The sequence below is a fragment of the Aythya ferina genome (assembly GCF_964211825.1).
Source record: "Aythya ferina genome assembly, chromosome: 33".
NCBI lineage: Eukaryota > Metazoa > Chordata > Aves > Anseriformes > Anatidae > Aythya > Aythya ferina.
This window is the reverse complement of record NC_140330.1, coordinates 894,975-909,936: the sequence shown is the minus strand read 5'-3', so window position 1 is coordinate 909,936 and position 14,962 is coordinate 894,975. Positions and strand designations below refer to the sequence as shown.

At 62.5% G+C, this 14,962-nt stretch overlaps 2 protein-coding genes across 2 annotated transcripts; both read right to left on the bottom strand.

Annotated features, from left to right (window-relative positions):
• Positions 1 to 8: 8 nt before the first annotated feature.
• On the bottom strand, positions 9 to 6,181 carry KRI1 (KRI1 homolog). The gene is made up of 19 exons (XM_084501658.1): positions 6,094 to 6,181; positions 4,954 to 5,021; positions 4,706 to 4,811; positions 4,511 to 4,601; positions 4,354 to 4,405; positions 4,174 to 4,223; positions 3,960 to 4,062; positions 3,775 to 3,852; positions 2,817 to 2,956; positions 2,619 to 2,736; positions 2,439 to 2,534; positions 2,163 to 2,333; positions 1,585 to 1,669; positions 1,429 to 1,490; positions 1,202 to 1,334; positions 986 to 1,116; positions 802 to 866; positions 619 to 714; positions 9 to 486 (listed from the first exon to the last, which is right to left on the bottom strand). The coding sequence occupies exons 1-19, from the start codon at positions 6,173 to 6,175 to the stop codon at positions 90 to 92; spliced, it is 2,124 nt and encodes a 707-aa protein (XP_084357784.1). The 5' UTR covers positions 6,176 to 6,181; the 3' UTR covers positions 9 to 89.
• Positions 6,182 to 10,335: 4,154 nt separating this feature from the next.
• Positions 10,336 to 14,589, bottom strand: AP1M2 (adaptor related protein complex 1 subunit mu 2). Its single transcript, XM_084501601.1, has 11 exons — positions 14,435 to 14,589; positions 14,044 to 14,200; positions 13,897 to 13,964; positions 13,659 to 13,789; positions 13,431 to 13,578; positions 11,910 to 12,036; positions 11,600 to 11,814; positions 11,352 to 11,510; positions 11,123 to 11,248; positions 10,598 to 10,673; positions 10,336 to 10,496 (listed from the first exon to the last, which is right to left on the bottom strand). Exons 1-11 carry the CDS (start codon positions 14,534 to 14,536, stop codon positions 10,474 to 10,476), a joined length of 1,332 nt encoding a protein of 443 aa, XP_084357727.1. The 5' UTR covers positions 14,537 to 14,589; the 3' UTR covers positions 10,336 to 10,473.
• Between the last annotated feature and the right edge of the window lie 373 nt (positions 14,590 to 14,962).

The following is a 14,962-nucleotide window of genomic DNA, read 5'->3' as shown; positions in this document are numbered from 1 at the left end:
CACGCTGCTCGCGGCGAGGGTCGGGGTTTATTTATTGTGGCTCAGGCCCCCCCCTCGGCCGCCCGTCCCATTAAAGGTGTACTTGAAGCTCAGCATCGCTTCTTTTTAATGGGGGGGGACACAGTGGGGGGGGGGGGTTTCACCGTGCCCCCCCCCCCTCGCCGTTGCCGCAGCAGCTGCCGGTAGCGCAGGCGCCGGGGGTTGAGGCCGAAGGCTTGCAGCCGCCTCCCGCTGAAGTTGCGCCCCCCCAGGCGCACGGCAGCCCCCAAGGGGGCCGTGCCCCGGGGCCGGACCCCCCCGGTAGGGGCCGGGGGGGGCGTGGAGGTAGCCGGGGGGGGCACAGAAGCAGCCGGGGGGGGCGTAGAGGCGGCTGGGGGGGGTGCGGATGCAGCCGGGGGGGCCCCCGCTCGCTGCCGCCGCTTGTCCCGTTGCTTCTTCCCCACCTTGGTTTTCGGGGCCGGGGCCGCTTCGGGCTCTTCCTCCGTGCTGCAGGGATTTTGGGGGGGGTAAAGGGGTTGCGTGTGACCCCCCCAGGCTGTAATGCCCCCCCCCCAGCCTGTAGTGACCCCCCCCAGGCTGTAGGGACCCCCCCCCCAGTGACGCCGATCCCCTACGTACGTGGCCGCGAGGGATTTTAGGATCTGCCGCTTCTTCCACGTGTTCTGCGCCCGCCGGCTGTAGTTGGCCTGATCCTGCCGCTCCTCCCGCTCCGACCTGCAGGCCAGGACCCCCCCCCGGCAAAATCAAGGGGGGGCGACACCCGCAAATCCCCCCCCACCCTAAAAATCCCCCCCCCCTCACCGGTACATGCAGGTCTTGCGCAGGGAGCACCAGCGGTTCAGCTCCTTGTCGTCAGCGGCCAGGATCTGGGGAGCAAAAAGGGGGGGTTGTAAGGATCCTGGGGGGGGTGCAGGCCCCGTGGGGGGGTCACAGGATGTTGGGGGGGGGGTCAGGGGTGTGTGTCCCCCCCCCGGGGGGGCTCTACCTCGTCGGTGGTGAGGCCGAAGTCGCAGGGGACGACGTTGCGGTACTTGAAGCGGCACGGCAGGTCCCCCACCAGGTCCTCGTAGTCCAGCCCATAATACTCATCCAGGTACTGCTCGAAGGTGCCGCTGGCTGTGCCGAAATTCATGGGGGGGGGCTCAGTAACCCCCCCCCCAGGGAAGAAATTGGGATTTGGGGGGGGGAACCCCAACGTTACCGGGGTCGAACGCCGGCTTCTCCCGCTCCACCGCCTCCCGAAATCGCGTCCGGCGCCGCTTCTTGCCCAGCGCCGGCGCCTCCCTCTTCCTGGGGGGGGCCGGGGGGGCGGCGGGGTCGTAGTCAGCGTCCATCTTAAGCGGGGGGGGCACAGGGTTGGCGTGGGGGGGGCAAATTTCCCCCCCCCCCCCCTCCCCGAAGTGTTACAGGGGTGGGGGGAAGACGCACCACGAAGTCGGGGTCTTCGCAGTGCGGCTCCCGGCGGCCGCTCCACGCGTCCCAGTTCCAGTCTGTGGGGGGGGGGGGACACACACGTTAGGGACGTGGGGGGGGCGCTGGTGGCATCGGGGGGGGGGCCCCGGTGGTGGCCTCGGTCCCACTCACCCTCTGGGCCTTCCTCGTCCTCCTCGTCCTCGAATTGCGGCTTCTCCTCCTCGCCGCAGCCGTAGTAGTCGTCCCCAAAAACCTCCTAGGGGGGGTACGGGGGGGGTCAATGGGGACAGGGGGGGGCTCAGTGGGGACAGGGGGGGGCTTGGGGACAGGGGGGGCGCTTGGGGACAGGCCAGGGGACAGGAGGGGGGCAGGCCAGGGGGATGGGACAAGGGGAGAGAGAAAGAGCCCCAGCAGCAGGGATGGGGATGGGGGCAGAGGGTCGGGACGGGGTCAGGGTGGGATGGGGACAAGGAGGGGACAAGAAGGGGGTCAGGACGGGGTGGGGACAAAAAGAGGACAATAATGGGGTCAGGATGGGGTGGGGACAACGAGGGGACAATAATGGGGTCAGAGGGGACAGGACAGGAGGAAAGGGGTCACAGCAGGATGGGACGGGGCCGCAACAGGACGGAGAGGAGCCCAGCGGGGACACCGAGGGATGGGGACACGGGGTTGGGGACAAGCCGGGGAGGGTTTTGGGGGGACAGCAGGGGGACAGGGTGTGACGAGGGGGGGTTGGGGACACCCACGGCCATCATTTGGTCGTGCTGGGCCGGGTCGAAGTCCCCCTCCAGCTGGCTCTCGCAGAAGCCGACGGCGGCGTTGCCGGTGGCCTCGCGCAGCCGCGCCAGGCGGGCGGCGATCTCCTCCCGCTTCAGGTTCTTCAGCTGCTTCAGCTCCTCCCGCTTCCGCGCCTTCTCCTGGGGACAGACGGACAAAAGGAGGGGACAGGGGGACAGCGGGGTGAGGGACAGATGGGCAGGGACCCCCCCGACCCCCCCCTTTTGTTTCCCACCACCGCTCACCTTCTTCTTCCTCTCCCGGACCTTCTCCCGCTTCTCCTTGCGGCGCTCGTCGCGGCGCCGCACCGAGGTGGCGATGCTCCGGGGGTACGTCTGCACCTGGGGGGGGGGGGGGGGCAGGGGGGGCACCGTCAGCGTCCCCCCGTTGTCCCCGTTGTCCCTTTTATGTCCCCAACTCCTCACCTGCTCGGCCCCGGGCTCCTCGAAGCGAAAGTTGTAGCGGCGCTCGAAGTCCTCCTGCCGCGCCAGGAAGAGCTCGCCCTCGTCCGAGGAATCGGCCACGCTCAGGCCCGGGGGGGCCCTGGAGGGCGGGGGGACGACACGGAGGTGAGGGGACAGCTGTGTCCCCAAAAGGGGGACGAGGGGGGTGTCCCCGCTCACCCCTCGCCGCCTTCCTCCTCGGCTTCTTCCTCGTCCTCCTCCTCCTCCTCCTCGCGGTAGCCCTGGTTGAGGATGTAATCCCGCAGGAAGCGCTCCCCGGGGTCCAGCGCCGGGTCGGCCCAGTAGCGCTGCAGGGGCACCTGTGGGGACACGGGGACATGGGGACAAGGGACAGTGGGACACGGGGACAAGGGACATGGGGTGTGGGGACAAGGGGACATAGGGCTTGGGAACATGGGGACAAGGGGCTTGGGGACACGGGGACAGGGATATGCGGTGTGGGGACATGGGGACAGGGACATGGGGTGTGGGGACACGGGGACAGGGAAATGGGGACAGGGACATGGGGTGTGGGGACACAGGGCTTGGGAACACGGGGACAAGGGACATGGGGACACAGGGCATGGGGACATGGGGCATGGGGTGTGGGGACATGGGGCGTGGGGACAGGGACATGGGGACACGGGGACAAGGGGCATGAGGTGTGGGGACATGGGGACAAGGGGCTTGGGGACATGGGGACAAGGGGCTTGGGGACATGGGGATGCGGTTCTATGAGGGCTTGGGACATGGGGTGTGGGGACATGGGGACACAGGAACGTGGGGACACAGGGCATAGGGACATGGGGATGTGGGGACATGGGGACAGGGTGCTTGGGGACACGGGGTGTGGGGGCACAGGGCCTGGGGACATGGGGACAAGGGGCTTGGGGACACGAGGATGCGGTGCTATGAGGCCTTGGGGACAGGGGGCTTGGGGACACGGGGACATGGCAGTGAGGACATGGGGACAGGGGGCTTGGGGACACGAACACAGGGCTGTGGGGACACAGAGCTATGAAGACAGGGGGACATGGGGGCGGGGGGACAAGGGGACACGGGGATGGGGGGACACGGGGACACAGGGGGACATGGGGACACGGGGACAGGGGACACGGGGCCATCCCCAGCCCCTCACCAGGTCCCGCAGCGGCTCCTCCTCGGGGATGTCCCCTTGTCCCTTCAGCCAGCGGATGTAGTCCTCCTCCTCGCGGGCCTGGGGGGGGACACACGGGTGACACAGCGGTGACCCCGAGGTGACCCCGAGGTGACAGCGCCCCCCCCGTGTCCCCAACCCCCCCCTCACCCCCCCCCACCCCTCACCTTCTCCTCCGCCGTCCGGTTGCGGCGCCGCAGCAGCGCCGAGCCCCCTTCCTCCTCCTCCTCCTCCTCCTCCTCCTCGCTATCGGCCACGAAGGCTCGGAAACTGTTGGGGGGGGGGCACTCGGTCACCCCCTTGCCGTGTGCCCCCCCCCCCGTGTCCCCGTGCCCCCCCCCACCGTGTCCCACCCCCCCCCCGGTGTCCTCATGTCCCCACCTCTCCTTCAGCTCCCACTGCTCCTCCACGTAGCTCTTGGAAGCCGCCCTCTGAACCGGGGGGGGGGACAAAAACAGGGTCAGGGGGGGTGTGGGGGGGGGGCACAAACACCGGTGCCCCCCCCCCGAAAAAAAAACACCCCCCCAAAAAAAAACACCCCCCAAAAAACCACCCCCGCACCTTCTTCTTCGTGGCCGCTTCCTCCTCCTCCTCCTCCTCATCCACGTATTTGCTGGGGGGGGGAAGAAAATGGGAGGGGGGGGCTCATCCTTGTTGCCCCCCCCATTAAAAAAGGTGCCCCCCCCCCTAAAAAAAAACACCCTGCCCCCCCCCTCACCCGTCCTGCTCCAGCACCACTTTCCGCTCGTAGTCCTTCAGGTACAGCGGCCGCGGCGCCCGCTCGCCCTCGCTCTCCGACGACGACGACTCTGGGGACACCGGGGGGGGGGGGTCACGACCTCCGGGGGGGGGTCACGACCCCTGGGGGGGGGTCAGGACCTCGGGGGGGTGGTCGTGACCCCCCCCCCGGTACCTGGGTGGCTGTAGAAGGTGGCGTCCCGCTGGTAGATGCGGGGGTCCTTGGTCTTCAGCAGGGCCAGCGTGCGGTAGAAATCCCGCTCCAGGCGGGGGTCCAGGGGCTGAGGGGGGGGTTTGGGGGGGTCCCCAGGGATTAGGGGGGGTCTCAAGGACCGGGGGGGGTCTCAAGGACCCGGGGGGGGGTCCCGGGGAGCAGGGGGGGGTCCCCAAAGTGCCCCCTCCCCCCCCCCCCCCCGAACTCACCACCTCGTCCCCGCTGCTGTCCGAGTCGGACGTGGAGCTGGCGCCGGCGTCCCCATAGCGGTCCTGGACTGGGGGGGATTGGGATTATGGGGGGGGGGTGGAACTGGTGGCCCCTAATCCCGGTGTCCCCCTAAATCCTGGTGGCCCCTAATCCATGTGTCTCCTAATCCCAATGCCCCCCCCCAATCCTGTTTTAACCCCTAATCCCAGTATCCCCCCTAATCCTGGCATCCCCCCTAATCTTCCTGTTCCCTAATCCTGGTCTCCCCCAATCCCAATCTCCCCTAATCCCAATGCCCCCCTCCCAGTCCCAATGTTCCCCCCAGTCCCAGTCTCTCCCAATCCCGGTTTCCCCTAATCCCAGTAGCATCCCACTCCCAGTGTCCCCCAATCCCGGTAGTTCCCAAATCCTGGTATTCCCCCAGTTCCGGTATCCCCCTAATCCCGGTATTCCCCCAATCCTGCTCTCCCCCTAATCCTGGTATTTCCCCAATCCCACTCTCCCCCTAATCCCGCTCCCCCCTTATCCCATTCTCCCCCCTAATCCCAATATTTCCCCAATCCCGTTCTCTCCCCTAATCCCACTCCCCCCTAATCCCATTCTCCCCCAATCCCTCTCTCCCCCCTAATCCCACTCTCCCCTTAATCCCGGTATTCCCCTAATCCCGTTATTCCCCCAATCCCACTCTCCCCCTAATCCCGCTCCCCCTTTAATCCCATTCTTCCTCAATCCTGCTCTCTCCCCCTAATCCCGCTCCCCCCTAATCCCATTCTCCCCCCTAATCCCAGTATTTCCCCAATCCCTCTCTCTCCCCCAATCCCACTCCCCCCTAATCCCACTCTCCCCTTAATCCCGGTATTCCCCCAATCCCGTTATTCCCCCAATCCCACTCTCCCCCTAATCCTGCTCCCCCCCTAATCCCAATATTCCCCCAATCCCATTCTCCCCTTAATCCCAGTATTCCCCTAATCCCGCTCCCCCCCAATCCCACTCTCCCCCTAATCCCACTCCCCCCCTTAATCCCGGCCTCCCCCCTCCCCCGGTAGCCCCGCCCCCCCGCTCTCCCGGCGGCCCCGCCCCCCTTCCTTGTGACCCCGCCCCCCTGCCCCCGTTCTCCCGGCGGCCCCGCCCCCGCTCACGTCTCTGGAGCTCCTCGCGCCGCCGGTACCGCCCGTAGCGCTCGGCGAAGGCCGCGTTCACGCGCAGCCCCGGCCCCGCCATCGCCCCGCGCCGCTTCCGGTCCTCCAATGTCACGTGACCCGGCCCCGCCCCCTCGCCCTTAAAGCGGCAACGTTCCGAGGTAGGGGGGGCCCACACGCGGAGGGCTCACGGAGATGTTGCCCCCCCCCCCCCACTCCCTCCCTTCCGCCGCGTTTTGGCCAATCGGCAAGCGGCGCCGGGAGCAGGGCGGACGCTGATTGGCTGGAGGGGCCCGGGGGGGGGGATTCAAAATGCGCACGTGGGAGCCCCCCACGTGGGAGCTGTGAGGCTCCCCCCACGCAACCCCCCCCCCCATGAGACCCCCAAGGGGACACCCCCCCGTGAGACCCCCCCCAATGAGATCCTCCCCTATGAGATCCCCTCGACCCCCCCCCCACTTGAGACCCCCCCCATTGAGACCCCCTGATCCTTCCCCACATGAGACCCCCTCCCCAAGAGACCCCCCCAAAACTCCCCCCACATGAGACCCCCCCCAACAAGATCCTCTCGACCCCCCCTCCACTTGAGACCCCCTCATTGAGACCCCCCCATTGAGACCCCCTGATCCTTCCCCACTTGAGACCCCCCCATGAGACCCCCTCCCCAAGAGACCCCCCAAAATTCCCCCCACTTGAGACCCCCCCATGACATCCCCCACACGAGACCCCCCCAATAAGATCCTCTTGACCCTCCTCCACTTGAGACCACCCTGAACCCCCCCCACTTGAGACCCCCTCACTGAGACCCCCCCATTGAGACCCCCTGATCCTTCCCCACATGAGACCCCCCCATGAGACCCCTTCCCCTAGAGACCCCCCAAAACTCCCCCCACTTGAGACCCCCCCAATAAGATCCTCTCGACCCCCCTCCACTTGAGACCCCCCTGACCCCCCCATCTCAGACCCCCCCCATTGAGACCCCCTCATTGAGACCCCCCGATCCTTCCCCACTTGAGACCCCCCCATGAGACCCCCTCCCCAAGAGACCCCCCGAAACTCCCCCCACTTGAGACCCCCCCCACTGAGACCCCCCCCGACCCCCTGCAATAAAAGCCTGCCTTGCCCTCTTCCTCCAGCTTAAGGGGTGTCCTTTTTTGAGCACCCAAATGAGCTTAAAATTTGCTCTTTTTCTAAATTTCAGACTATGTCCCCAAAATCCGCTATATACCGCGGCTAACCCATTGTTATCTCTAGGGGATAATACTTAACCGATCCCCGTTATTAATAAATCTTTTCCCTTAATAGGTGTCTATTCAGGAGTTTGTCTGTTTATTAATTTTAGGAGTAATTACAATAAAATTCCCACAGCAATTTAGCTTTTACTCTTCGATGACGGCCTCTTCAAGTTCGTCTGACGGTTAGTTTAGTTTCTCCTGGTTCAGATATTACTTTCCACTCCTTCACTGGACCTTTTACTCGCCACACTCATCTCCATCCTTTCTCAGCCATTCTCACAGCTGTTTCTGTAGTTAATAAAGCAAAATAAAGTTTAAAAAAGTCCTTTCCAGAGGGGCAATAGGTTTTCTTCTTTCCATGTTTTTATCAGAACCTCATCTCTCGGTTTTATCTGGTGAATTGCAAATCCTAAAGGTGGCGTTTGAGCCCTCATCCCAATTTCTCTTCGCTCTTGTAACCTCCTTCCCATGTTAATTCTCTATTTCTGGATGCCACGATCCTCAGCTACGTTGTTCCCTAGAAGCATCCCTTGAGCATAAGGCATGCCATACAACATTTCATATGGCGATAATCCAGCCTCACTGTGTGCTTTAGTTCTTATGTTTAAAATTGCCAACGGCAAGCATTTCGTCCAGGGCATTTGTGTCTCGATCATTAATTTAGCCAATTGTTGTTTTATTGTTTGATTCAGTCTTTCTACTCTCCCCGAGCTTTGTGGGTGCCACGGAGTGTGGTATTCCCACTGGATACCTAATGATCGACAGAATAATTTGATTATTTTGGAAGTAAAGTGTGTGCCCTGCTCAGAGCCAATGTACTGGATTATCCCATATCAAGGTATTAACTGTTCTAATAAAATTTTTACCAATTTTTACCACCGTTTCTGCTGTAGCTCATGCTACAGGATAAGCTTCTACCCGTTGTGTTAAATGATCTACTATAACCAATAGATATTTTATCCTCCCTGCCTTGGGCAATTCAGTGAAATCAACTTGTACTTCCTCAAAAGGCCTAGAAGCAGTTTTTTCTCCCTCCCGTGGCTACTCGTCGAAACCCTTTCTTATTTATCTTCCGACAAGTTAAACGACCTTGTGTCATTTGCTTTGCTATTTCAAAAATCCCAATGCAACCAAACTGGTTGAGGAAATGATCACTTCACGCCTTTGTACCCCAATGTTTTTGTGCATGCAAACGTCCCAACATTTGCCTCGCAGATATTTGGCAATATCTCTCGCCCGTTGGGCAGCGTCCATTTTCCTTGTTCTAATTTAGCCCCTATTTTCTCCGGTTTTGGTTGATCCTCATATTCTGTCTTCCTTGGGGTTGTCGATGACCCCAGTGGGGTTCCACATTCGGTCGTTTTTGGTCTCCCGGGGGTCCTGCCTGATTCTGTCTTTCCCAAATTCTCGTTCCAGCTTGCCTAATCGTTCCCCTTTCCACAGCAGTAAATAAGATCCCTAAAATGGATCCCTAAAATGGACGGTATTTCTTCCCAGGTATAAATATTTGGGGCCTAGGAATTGGTCCATTTTTTCAGCTACTCCGAGGGGGTCAGCTAATAGGGTCCAACAGCTCCCATTTATCACCTTTTTCTTTTTCCTGTTTTTCTTCTTCGAACTTCTCGTCTGCTTTTAGTGTAAATATTGAGGCTGGAAAAGGACGTGAAGTCCTGATCCGTAATCCTGCATAATCACCTTCCTGGCTAAAAGGTTCCTTTGAATTAACACGGATATTTAAGGCCTAGCACATCCAGTCTTCAAAGGATCCAAAAACAGGACAAAAGATGTGGTCTTAAAGGCTCCTTTGGCCATTCTATCATACAATACTGAGCATTTTTAAGTTACTTTTTCCTTTTCTGGGCCCCCTATCATTCCAATTTCTAATCCTTATTCCTAATGGACTTTTTTGGTGGTATGTCTGGTAATTTGCTCCCTTTCTTCTGGTCCCTGGTCTTCGATTTCGTCTGACCCGTGTAGGAATTTTACTACGGCAATTCCCGCAGCCCTTGGTTGCAAACAAATCCCACCCAACCCAATGGTATACGCCTTAAATATTTTATTTACGCCTCCATCGTCCTCGTTCGGATCTTCGCGTGCAGAATTACGGGCAAAATACAGTGCTGCAGCCAGCAAGGGAGCTCATAAAAAAAATATCAAAATCTTTGCTTGCCCTTATTCAGGTGCAGGATGGCATTAGCCCCAAACAGGAGCCACCAAATGCTGGGGCGCCTCTCCTAGATCAAATCAGGATTCAGGAACCAAAGCCCTCCTGGACGAGCCCCCAATTGTTATAAATGACCGAGTCCCGAATAGGATTAGAATCAAAGTTTACAATTTATTAAACAAATAGAGGCAAGCAAACAGCGCTGGGCGTGCCGGGCGGCTCTGCTCCAACAGGACTCACACCAGGTCCATCGGGCGGCTGGTTTTTATGCTCCTGGGCTATACAAATCACTGCTTCTAGAAAAGGCAGCAGGGTTATTATAATTAGCTCCCAAAATCTGAACTCTCCCTCTGGGGGGGGTCTCTCGTGCTGAAGGCTCGTAGTCTTCCTCCCAGGCTTTGTCCTCCAGCTTCCCTTTTCTCCTTATTTGGTCATCTCTTGGCCAGATCTCGGAGATTTGCAGCGTCCCGTTCAAAAGTCAGCAGTTTTTGACAACTCCTTTGTTCTCTTATCCCCTAGACTGACTCTAGAGGATAACACCCCACATGAATCTAACACCCCCCCGAAGCCCCCCCACTTGAGACCCCCCCCATTGAACCCCCCTCATTGAGACCCCCCTGTGAGACCCCCCCTTCCCATGACACCCCCCTGTAAACTTCCCCCTCTTGAGACCCTCCATGAGACCCCCACCTTGTGAGACCCCCCCATAACACCCCCTACCTGAGACCCCCCCCACATTAGACCTCCCCACACTTGAGACCCCCCCGAACCTGAACCTCCCCCACCTGAGGTCCTCCCCCCCGTGCCCCCCCCCCCCCCAATAAAAGCACAGAGATGGCCCCATCACAGTTCCCATCTTTATAGGGACAGAGGTGGAGTGGGGGGGGGTCTCCAAGGTGGGTGGGGGGAGTCTCCGTGGCGTGTGTGGGGGTCTCCGTGGGGAGAGTCCTTGGGGAGGGGGGGCATGACCGTGGCCCCCCCTTAGCTGGTGCGGAGCTGGTAGTCTGTGGGAGGGGGAGCAGCAGTGAGGGAGGGTCCCCAAAGTGTGGGGGGGCGTCCCCAAAGTGTGGGGGGGACCCCAGGGCGGGGGGAGGGTCCCACTCACCCCCGCTCTGGGTGATGTAGCGCACCCAGGGCAGCGCCTGGTAGCCGCTCTTCTCGATGATCTTCATGTACCGCACCTGGTGGCACGGCGGTTGGGGACGCTGGGTGCCCCCCCACCAAAAAAGGGGACCCCGGTACTCCCCCCAAAACCCAGGACACCCCCATGGGCCGTGTCCCCACTCCCCTGTCCCCAAAACATCGGGGTCACCTCCCTGGGGCCACCCCAACCCCACAGCCCCTCCGACGCGTTCCTCCTGCCCCATCCCCGAATTCATTGTGGGGGACCCCAAAGCCACCAGCCCCCCTCCCCAAGAAAAGGGGACCCTGACACCCCCCCCCAAAACCCAGGACACCCCCATGGGCCGTGTCCCTACTCCACTGTCCCCAAAACATCGGGGTCACCTCCCTGGGACCACCCCAACCCCACAGCCCCTCTGATGCGTCCCTCCCATCCCATCCCATCCCCAAATCCATCGGGGGGGACCCTGAGGCCACCAACCCGCCCCCCCCCGTCCCCATTTGTCACCTGGATGCCCGAGACGGTGAAGTAGGGGATCTCGAAGCGGACGGCGATGGGCGGCCGCCCCTCATCTTCCTCCTTCTCCACGCTGGGCAGCCCGAAGTGGGCGCGCATCAGGTGCTCCTTGCCCCCCTGCGCGGCACGGCGCGGCTGGGGACACCCCCGTGGGGACAACGGGCACCCCGCTGCCGTCCCCGTGTGTCCCCCCACCACCCAACCGAGCCGGCGGCCTCACCGGGAAGGATTTGATGCTCCAGACGACGAGGTTCTTCTCGGGGAGGTACTTGGCCGAGCCCACGCTGGTCTTGAATTTGGGCGAGTCGGCGTCGCTGGGCACCGGCACCGCGATCTCCACGCCGTTGGCCACCGACTGCTTCTTGAACTGTGCCTTGGCCTGGGGGGGGGGGACACGCGGCGACGGGGGTCAACGGGTGGCCTCGGTCCCCTGGGAGGGCTGGACGCCCCGGGGCGCCTCAGCCTCACCTTGACCATGATCTCGACGCGGCTGTGGGAGAACTTCTCGATGACCGACTCGATCCAGATGAGCGGCTTGGCGCGGGTGCCCAGGCGGTAGGACATGAGCTCGAAGTCGCCGTCGGGCGGCACGAAGGAGATGGTGCGGTCGCTGTCGAAGCGCGAGAGCCGCACGCACTGGTGGAACTTCACGTCCTCCAGCTCCACCGACTTGTTCTTGCCCCCTGCGGACGGGCGGCGCCGTGGGGGACGCGAGCCACGCCGGGGGACGGGGACGGCGCCCCCCCGACAGCCCCGCGCCCACCCCGGCGGCACTCACGTCCCGTCAGCTCGAAGAGGACGCGGTCGTTCAAGCCCAGGCGCAGCTCGGGCATCCCCGAGAGGAAAACCTTCAGCTTGATGGTGCCCACCACCTCGCTGAGCAGCACGCTGCCGTTGGCGCTCACCTGCGGGCACCGGACCCAGCGCTGGTCCCGGTCTCACCACCACCGGTTTGGTCCCAGTCCCACCACCACCACCAGTATGGTCCCAGTCCCACCACCCCACCACCACCGGTTTGGTCCTGGTCCCACCACCATCACCATTGTGGCCCCAGTCCCACCAACATCATTGCTTTGGTCCCAGTCACACCACCACTACCAACACCACTGGTTTGGTCCCAGTCCCACCACCACCACCAGTATGGTCCCAGTCCCACCACCACCACCGTTATGGCACCAGTCCCACCACCACTACCAACACCACTGGTTTGGTCCCGGTCCCACCACCATCACCACTGTGGCCCCAGTCCCACCAACATCACTGGTTTGGTCCCAGTCCCACCACCACCGGTTTGGTCCCAAATCCACCACCACCACCAGTTTGGTCCCAGTCCCACCACCACTACCAACACCACTGGTTTGGTCCCAGTCCCACCACCACCACCAGTTTGGCCCTAGTCCCACCACCACCACCAGTCCGGTTCCAATCCCACCACCAGTCCAGTCCCAGTCTCATCACCACCAGTCTGACCCCACTACCACCACCACCAGTTAGGCCCCAATCCCACCACCACCGGCAGTTTGGTCCCAGTCCCACCACCACCACCAGTTAGGCCCCAGTCCCACTACCACCACCGGTCCTCTGCCATTCCCACCACCACTACTATTATGGTCCCAGTCTCATCACCACCAGTTAGGCCCCAATCCCACCACCACCACCAGTTAGGCCCCAGTCCCACTACCACCACCAGTCTGCTGCCATTCCCACCACCACCACCATTATGGTCCCAGTCCCACCACCACCACCCCCAGTCTGACCCCAGTCCCACCACCACCACTTAGGCCTCATTCCCACCACCACCACCATTATGGTCCCAGTCCCACCACCACCAGTTTGACCTCAATCCCACCACCACCACCAGTTAGGCCCCAGTCCCACTACCACCACCAGTCCGCTGCCATTCCCACCACCACCACCATTATGGTCCCAGTCCCACCACCACCACCCCCAGTCTGACCCCAGTCCCACCACTTAGGCCTCATTCCCACCACCACCACCATTATGGTCCCAGTCCCACCACCACCACCACCAGTCTGACTCCAGTCCCACCACCACCACTTAGGCCTCATTCCCACCACCACCACCATTATGGTCCCAGTCCCACCACCACCAGTTTGACCCCAGTCCTCCCCCAGCCCCACCAGTTTGACCCCAGTCCCCCTCCCCACCACCTCCATCCCCATCCCCAGCCCCAACCCCACCGCCACCGCCACCCCTCACCCGCGGGCACCCAGCAGCAGACCCCGCCGCGTCGGGACCACTCCCCCACAATTTTTTAGGCGGCCCCCCCCCCTCTCACCAGCAGGTTCATCGACTCGATCACGTCGATGAAGACCTCGTTCTTCTTGTACTTGATGCCTTCGGAGCGCCAGGACACGGCGTTGGTGACGGTGGTGGGCACGCGGGACTTGCCGGTGTCCAGCTTGTTGCCCTCCTGCGTGATGTACCTGCAGGATGGGGGTGACGGGGGGGGGCAGGACCCCCCCCCCCCCCCAAAAAAGCCCCCCAAGCCCTCTGCCCAACTCACTCCTGGAGGATTTTGCTGTCGGTGGTCTGCGGGAAGCCGAAGTCCATCAGCTCGTCCAGCAGCTCGTAGACGATGACGAAGTTGTCCCGGATGCTCTCCTCCTCCAGCTCCTTGAAGTACTCCGAAAAAACCTGAGGGGGGGGGGGGGAAACAAACACACAAGGGGGGGGTCTCCCAATTTTGTCACCCCCCCCAGCTGGGGTCAGAGACCCCCCCCAAACCCTCCCCCCGGCCTCACCTCCACCACCTTGTAGAGGAAGGAGAAGACCAAGGAGGCGTTGGCGTTCTTCTTGGTGGTGGCCACCACTGGGGAGGGGGTTAAGGAAAAGTGCCGGGGATGGGGGGGGGGGTCCCGGGGGTTTTTTGGGGGGGTCAGGAAGGATACGGTAGAGGTTGGCGTGCTTGATCCAGAGGAAATGAACCTGGCCGCGGGTCAGCAGCGGGGACAAAGCCCCCTCCTCCTCCTTCTGCAGCAGCAGCCCCATGAAGTGCTCGATCTCCCCCATGCTCACATCCCCCTTGTAGTTACGGCTGATGAGGGGCTGGGGGGGGGGTTGAAATTAGGGGGGGGGTCAGCCAGGACCCCCCCTTTTCCATCGCACGCCCCTCGCCCACCCCAATTCTCCACGCGCGTGGCGGTGCCGGGGTTGGGTATGGGGGGGGGACACCCGCCGTGACCTTGGCTGACCTTGAGGCCGGGACCTGGGGGGTGGTGGGGTCCTGGGGGGTGGGTGGGGAGTGGGGGGGGGGATTTCAAGGTGGGGGGGGGGTCTCACCTTCCCCTTGAGGTCCAGGATGAAGACGGCGGAGGCGGACATGGCCCCGGCTGCCGCTTCCTCCTTCCCCGTCACCTGCGCCAGGTGAGCGGCTGCGCCCATGGCCCGGTGGGGCCTTAAAGGGGACGGCTCCGGGGGGGGGGAGGTTGGAAAAGGTGGGGGGGGTCAGGGTTTAGTGTGGGGGGGGTCACAGCCCCCAGCCCCATTTGTTGGGGGAGGCCCCAGGCTCGGCTTGGCCTTGTCCCGGGGGCTGCAGGTGGCTCCGTGCCCGCGTGGGGATGGGGGACGGGGAGGGGTGGGGGGCAAGGATGGGGGGGGCTCACAAGCTGGGGGGGGGTCATGGTTTGACTGGGGGGGGTGAGCAGTCCCCTGGCATCTGGGACCCCCATGTGTGGGGTTGGAGGGGATGGAAGCCCCTTCCTAGCTGGGACCCCCCCATCCTGGCCTGGGCTGGGGGGGGGGCATCTGTGCAGGCCCCCAACACCTGGGACCCCCCTCCCTCACCCTGGGGGGCTCCCCACAGCCCCC